General features: G+C 48.8%; 1 protein-coding gene across 1 annotated transcript; it reads left to right on the top strand.

The window, feature by feature from the left end:
- Window positions 1–6,769: 6,769 nt before the first annotated feature.
- Window positions 6,770–7,219, top strand: LOC117853581 (uncharacterized). The gene is made up of 2 exons (XM_034735899.1): window positions 6,770–6,790; window positions 6,878–7,219. Exons 1-2 carry the CDS (start codon window positions 6,770–6,772, stop codon window positions 7,217–7,219), a joined length of 363 nt encoding a protein of 120 aa, XP_034591790.1.
- Window positions 7,220–7,690: the final 471 nt, after the last annotated feature.

Below are 7,690 nucleotides of genomic sequence, written 5' to 3'. Positions count from 1 at the left end.
CAAGCTTGTGAGAATTCCGGTGGAAACTACACCCAACAAAGTGCGTTTTTGGCGCACCCTCCAGAAAACTACTCGGGTTCATCATCAGTCAACGAGGAATTGAAGCCAACCCCAAGAAGATCTCCACCATCACCTACATGCTTGCCCCATCATGCATCAAGGATGTCCAGAAGCTAACTGGATGCATGGAGGCTCTCAACAGAGTCATCTCAAGGCTTGGAGAACGGGGACTACCCTTCTTCAAACTACTCAAGCGGCAAGATAAATTCTAGTGGACTGAGGAGGCAAATCAAGCCCTGCAACAATTTAATGACTTCTTATCAATGCCACCGGTCCTTACAATGTCAAATCCCAATGAAGACTTGCTGCTCTACATTGCCGCGACTACTAATGTCGTTAGTATGGTGATCGCAGTTGAAAGACTAGAACCACGCCATGTATACAAAGTACAGAGGCTAGTCTACTTCAAAAGCCAAATACCCACCAGTCCGGAAATTGCTATACGCAATACTATTCACCTCGCGGAAACAACAACATTACTTACAGGAGCACAACATCTTCGTCGTCACAGACTTCCCCCTAGGAGAAATCCTCCACAACTGGGATGCAATAGCAAGAATATCCAAGTGGGCAGTAGAACTCAGAGCATTGTCCTTGGAATTAAAGTCGAGGACTACGATCAAGTCCCAGGCACTAGCTGATTTGATGGCAAAATGGCAGGAAAATCAACTACCAACACCAAGAGAGCATCTAGAGCATTAGGTTATGTAATTTGATGGATCACTCAAGCTCGAGGGTGCCAGCGCAATACTACCCTTAATATCTCCCAAAGGTGAAAAACTCAAATATGTCTTGCAAATCTTCTAGGAAGTATCCAATAACGAAGTTGAATACGAAGCACTTCTGCACGGGCTCCGTCTGGCAATCTCGCTGGGAATTAAGCGATTGTTGGTCTAAGGTGACTCACTGATGGTAATTAATGAAGTCAATGATGAGTGGGATCGCCACAAGGAGAACATGGATGCGTACTGCCTAGAAGTACACAAGCTAGAGAAGAAATTCTCAGGCTGGAGTTCCACCACATAGCTCATGACAACAACGTTGCCGCGGACATCCTATCCAAGCTTGGATCTACTCGTACTCAAGTTCCAGTCGGGTTCTTCGTCCATGAGCTGCACAAGCCATCCATAACGGAGCCGGTACCATCAACAACCACTGACCAAGGTCATGCTACACCTGATCAGGAGGTTATGATGATCGACGTAGACTAGAGAACTCCCTTCATCGACTACATCAAAGAGCGCAAGTTACCTCCAGAAAAAACAAAAGCAGAGCAGGTCTCACGGCATGGTAAGAACTATGTTCTAGTCGGAGACAAGCTTTATAAAAGAGGTGCATCATCAGGAGTACTCATAGAGTGCGTCTCACGACAAGATGGCAAGGACATACTGGAGAAAATTCACAAATGCATCTGCGGCAACCATGCATCCTCATGTACGATCTTGGGCAAAACTTTCAAGCAGGGTTCTATTGGCCTATAGCTCTCGCTAACATTGAGGAACTAGTCCACCAATGCCAAGGATGCCAATTCTTCGCCAAGCAACAACACGTCCCTGCCTACAAGCTGAGTGCCATACCACCCTCTTGGCCCTTTGCATGCTAGGGGCTATACATGATTCGCCCACTACCTATGGCGCTTGGAGGATTCAACCGAGTACTGGTGGCATTCAACAAGTTTACCAAGTGGATCAAGGTGAAGCTAGTAACCTGCCCCAAGGCAGACAGAGTACTCGACTTCCTTGATGAAATTGTCCACCGCTACGGTTTCCCCAATCGCATTATCACAGACTTCAACAATCATGAGTTCTGGGAGTATTGCGAGAATAGTGGGATCGACATCTGGTACGTCTTCGTTGCTCATCCACGGGCCAACAGCTAGGTTGAGCGCACCAACGGGATGGTACTGGAAGCTCTCAAGAAAACATTGCATGATATTGGAAACACTAAAGGGGCAAGTGGCTTAAGGAACTACCCAATGTCCTCTGTGGGCTCCGTACCTAGCCATGCAAGCCTACATGGCAGTCCTCCTACTTCTTGGTCTACGGATCCGAAGCCATCCTCCCCGCCAATGTCATGTGGAAATCTCTAATAATTGAGCAGTACGAGGAGGGCGCAGCAGTAGAAACAAGGCATCTAGAATTAGACAGCCTCGAAGAAGCTCGTTGTGCAGCACTCGTCCAGTCTGCAAGGTACCTCGAAGGAATCTGCCACTATCATGATCATAACATTAAAGAACGTTCGTTCAATATAGGCGATACGGTCCTCAAGCGTATCCAAGACACCAAGGGGCTGCACAAGCTAAACTCACCATAGGAGGGACCGTTCATCGTCTCCAAGGTCACCGGACCTGGGCTGTACAGGCTCCAACTTCTCTCTGGTGAAGACATCGACAACTCGTGGAACATCGAGCAACTCTGTTGATTTTATCCCTAGTTTACATAATCATGTAACACTGGCCTTAGTTGTATAATTTCAATTCAATAAAGCAGACTTATTTTTTGTCGTGGAACATCGAGCAACTCTGTTGATTTTATCCCTAGTTTACATAATCATGTAACACTGGCCTTAGTTGTATAATTTCAATTCAATAAAGCAGACTTATTTTTTGTCGTAATTCGACTACTTATTTCTACCAGATTATGGTTTGTAGAAGTAAGTTCGCAGAGCTATTTAGCTCCTTGGGCAATATCCCCCAACTCGTAGCTTGTAATAATAAGTCTGCACAAATCTATTCAGCTTCTGAGGTAATAATTGCCTACATGCGGCTTGTAATAACAAGTTTGCAAAAGTTTCAAAAGAGTTATTCAACTCATTGGGAAAAATTGTCCAAACACAACTTGCAAAGACAAGTCCGCACTAAGATTCATGAGTTATTCAAATCATTGGACAAGTCTGTCCCTTAGTGGCTTGCAGAGAAGGAGTTGTCAGCACTTCGGGAGTTATCTAAACTACCTGAGATACTTTTTGCTAGATAAGTCTATCTAGTCGCGGCTTGTAATAATAAGTTTGCAGTTCCAAGTTTTCAAGAGCACAACATCAATAAAAACCAGAGAGGTTGCAAAGGTAGGCTCTATTCGAAGAAAACTGGAAGAGACTACTCACCCAAGAGTTCTAGCTACCTAGATGCCTTGAGTACTCGTGCTTCGTAGAAAGGAGTCGTATCCTAAAGTACTCTACATCGCAAATCTGAAGAGGCTCATCAAAGAAGTCTTGTGCGCAAACACTTACATCTAGCGTACAAGTAACTATCAAGGTAGTTTGTAAGAGGCACTAGAAAAATAGAAGTCAAAAGCAATAAAAATTGCAACAAGACTTAGAATTATTTACATGTCATTCATATCATGTTCCAATTACAAAGAACTAATGTTCACTTTTTACAAGACTACTCAAGGTCTAAATGATTTGCTACTTCCTCCGCGATAGGATCCATCTCTTGTAGGTATTGCTGCAAGAGTTCATCCGAGCAGTCCTCCGCTATCCCTTCCACAACAGGAGCCAGATCAGCCTATGGGTAGAAGGACTTCATGAAGCTCAGTAGCTACTTGGAGACAGACTTTGCTATCTTCTGGACGTAGCTGGTGAACTTTGCAGGCACATCCTTGAGTATCTCAAACAGAGGATGAGGCTCCACACCCTCAACTGGGGGCTCCACCATGTCTGCTATTAGCTGGGCTGCTTCAGATAGTTCCTTTAGAGCAAGTCTCATAGCTTCAAGCTCGGCCTTGCGCTCCTAGAGGGTCTTCATGGCATTGACCAGGTCGACCTCACCATCCTCGCGCATCTTCTTCTCATTTTTAGGTGATGGTCTAGGTTTTCATATAGCGCAGTCAGCTTATCATGCTGGTCCGTCACTCGATAGTAGAAGTTCTTCGAGTCAACAACTTGGCCCTGGAGGTCTTCTTTTGTTTTCTCAAGTGCTGCAGGAATATTACAAAAGAAGTTCAGTATTGCAAAGTAAAAACAGTACTGAAGAACAAGGGAGAAGATCAATTACCTCTTAGTTGCTATTTCAAAGACTTGTTGTGCCCCCTGAGATGGTCATTTTCCTCCTCAAACTGCTAGACACTATTCTGGTACTCAGCGGCTTGTCCATCGTACTTCATCAGCACCTGGAGGAGTACTCCCTATCCGTGGCAAGCTCCTCGGCTAGGGCCTGAGCAAGGAGTACTGCATCCCCATAGCCTTACAGCATCTGCAATTTCCACCGGGAGCACCTGATGACATTCTGTACCACAGAATACGTACTCGTGTCAGGGTGTGGGTACTAATTTCAAGTTATGGAAGAAGCAGGATGGGACATACCTCAGCATATACACCAACATGACGATACATCTCCATCATTCTGGCCACCATCTCCATGTCTAGCAGAGGGTCATTGATCAATTGAATTTCTTCAAGGTTAATCTCTCAAGCTGTCAGATCACTTCAGCATATGTCATGATGAGTGGAACTATGGCATGACTTGTCGACGGACCCGACTCAGAAGATGGGATGGCCACCACAGCTTCCAGTACTTCTGCTACTTTGGTTTCTGCCTGTGCCTCGGGGGCTATGAGAGTAGCCACGGTGCGAGAGGTAGTCGCCATTGCGGCTTCGGCCAATCGTAGCTTGGGGGCAAGCACTACATCGTCAGTCAAGGAAGCTATTACATCATGCATCAATCTTGCTAAGAGACATATGGCACCTACGTTACTCACCGGCACATGATGTTTTTCTAATGGCGGACTTGTTGGTGCTAGGGAAATGTCCTGGACCGAGTGGCTACTGCCATCAGTCACGGGCTTCAAGCTTGGCGCTCCAAGTTCCCGAACCCACGCTCAAAGAATGATGCGAAGACCACCGTATCCATCTTGTCCTCTGTAGAGAAATCTTTCGCAGCGGTCGCCTTCCAATCGAACAGCGCCTTGGGCTCGAGGAGGCCCTGGTCGATGAGCGCCTGGATGCGCTCCTCCGTCATCACCGACTTCACCCAAATTGAGGATGGATCTGGTGCAAATGCTTGAGCCATCTCCTCGGTTTCTACTCCTTGCGATTTGGATCTAATAACCGCAAAGATCTTGATGCGCATACGGTGGTGTGGCGGCTCAGGCGGTGGTGGCGAAGTGTGTGCGAGCAGATTGGAAATCACGGCAGTGCAGCCTAAGGTTCACGGGCGCGGAGGTGATGTGCTCTATGAACTGTGGCGGCGGTGATGCGCGTGGCAGATGGAAATAAAAATGGATCTGCAACCCTTGGATTTTTGAAAGATGTGACGACGTAACCCTAGTGACGAAATCTGCGGGTTTTCCATTATCGTGGCACCCGCGTTTGACGGCATCTACGGGTTTTTTGTTATGGTTTTTCACGGCGTGCCTTCGTGGCTCCGCCAGTCCTCGTCCTCAAGGGCTGGGCACCTATTTCAAGTCGGCATGCCTCCGTGGCTCTGCCAGTCCTTGTCCTCGGGGGCTGGGCACCTATTTCAGATCGACATGCCTTCGCGGCTCTACCAGTCCTCATCCTTGGGGTATGGGCGCTTGTTTCTTGTCAGCGTGCCTCAATGGCTCCACCAATCCTTGTCCGCTGGGGCTGGATGCCTCTTTCAGGTTGGCGTGCTCCGCGGCTCCATCAGTCCTCGTCTTTGGGGGCTATGCACCTATTTCAGGTCGGTGTGCCTCCACAGCTCCACCAGTCCTTATCCTCGGGAGTTAGGCACCTATTTCTGGTTGGCATGCCTGTGTAGATCCGCAAGTCCTTGTCCGTGGGGGCTGGGCACCTATCTCATGTCGGCATACCTCCATGGTTTTGCAAGTTCTCATCCTCGGGGGCTGGGCACCTACTTCTGGTCGGCGTGCCTCTGTGGCTTCCCCTATCCTTGTGTTCCTGCAATAGGACCTGCTTTTGGGATTAATTTTTTCTTCTTTGACCATTGGACCGATTATACTAATCACTTCAATGCTCGGGGGCTACTCCTATGGAGTGCGTCTTACGATGCCCTCCATATCCTTCGTTTCGACCTACTAGATGCCTTAAATCCACCAACTCGGCACTCAAGTTTGCTCTATGCATATGGCTCTGCGTTCGCTCAAATTTTCTTCTTTTTTGAGCACCGTGCAGCCTCTCTGTCACTATGACACCATCGCAGCTTCAGCCGCGTTCATTTCAAGCTTCGCTGGAATGACCGCAGGTTGTTGTTCCCCTACACATCGCTCGGGAGCTTGAGGGATATCGGTACCCGATGGGTCCCAGCCAACCAGGATAGTGGCCGGCCTTGACAATTGGGCCCACCCAACCAGAACGTCCAGGTCAAGGACATGAAGATACTTGGAGTACAAGTCAAGGAGGCTGGGCGATTCAAATCAGCCCGAATATTGCAGGATACGTATTGTAATCCGACTCAGATTACGTTCCATGTAACAACAGACTAGATTAGATTCAAACCGACTTGTAACCTTAGGTCATCATCTATATAAGGCAGCCAAGGGCGCCTCCTGAGGGCATCCAATCCCATCAAAATTATTCCACATACCAGAGCAAAGCAACACAAGCCACCAGAATACAAGACATAGGGTATTACTGTCTGGAGGCCTGAACCTGTCTAAAACCCTTGTGTTCTTCGTGTTCTTGTGATCACTTTCGAGTTTTTGATCTTGTGATCCTCTCTTCCTACAAATCAACCACTTGGGTAACTCCCTGGTGGACGGTCGGTCACTAAATACGACACGATGAAAAGATGGTCACCTATTGCAATGAGGTATGAAAGCTCGAGGAGAAGTTTGACGGCCTCGAGCTTCACCACGTCCTCAAGCGCGATAACCTTGCCGCTGACTTCCTGGTGAAGCTCGCATCAAACCGCGAGCATGCCCCGCCAGGGGTCTTCGTCAATGATGCCCACAAGCCATCCATCAAGCTCACCAAGGTGCCCACGTTTGCGCCCGATGTAGGCCACCTCGAGCCAGCAGCGGAGCCAACTGCAGGGGCCATGATGGGTGCCCCCAACCTTGACATCACAGCGCTCGAGCCAAGCTGGACCACGCCCTTCCTTGACTACCTCCTGCGGGACACCCTCCCAGCCGATGCCACTAAGGCACGCTGTCTTGCTAGACATGCAAAGACCCTTGTGCTCATCAAGGAGGAGCTCTACAAGCGCAGCCCATCAGACATCCTCCAAAAGTGTACATAATCTGGACTCCATGCAAGAAATCAAAAACCTAAGCAACTACTCCGCAGGGGCTTCAGGAGGGACTACACCTCGGATCACGGCCGATGAGATCTGCCCAACCAGCTACTGCACGCCAGGGGCCACCATCTCCCCAAGTTGCATCAGCTCCTTGGAGGTGCAATTCCTCGCATAGCCGCTCCCAATGGTGGCAAAGTCTACGCCATTGTAGTGCATGGCCACCGAGGTGAAGGCTATATGAGCACCCCAGTAGAGCGCCTCCGTGATTAGGTCGTCTACCCGACCTTGGGCAGCCTTGAGCCGCTTCACGAGTGTGCCCTCTGAGACCACATCGACAAACAGTTGGGCTCACAGCACCTCTGACATGCCCCGAAGCACCTCCAGCTCCCTGGCCACCTCCTGCAAGAGGGTGCTGGTCATCGCCCGCTGCTCGGTGACCGCGGCGAGCTTGGTGCCAGACCTGCAGTAATGACT

This window comes from Setaria viridis, chromosome 4 (assembly GCF_005286985.2).
Source record: "Setaria viridis chromosome 4, Setaria_viridis_v4.0, whole genome shotgun sequence".
NCBI lineage: Eukaryota > Viridiplantae > Streptophyta > Magnoliopsida > Poales > Poaceae > Setaria > Setaria viridis.
This window is presented reverse-complemented; position numbering and strand designations above follow the sequence as displayed.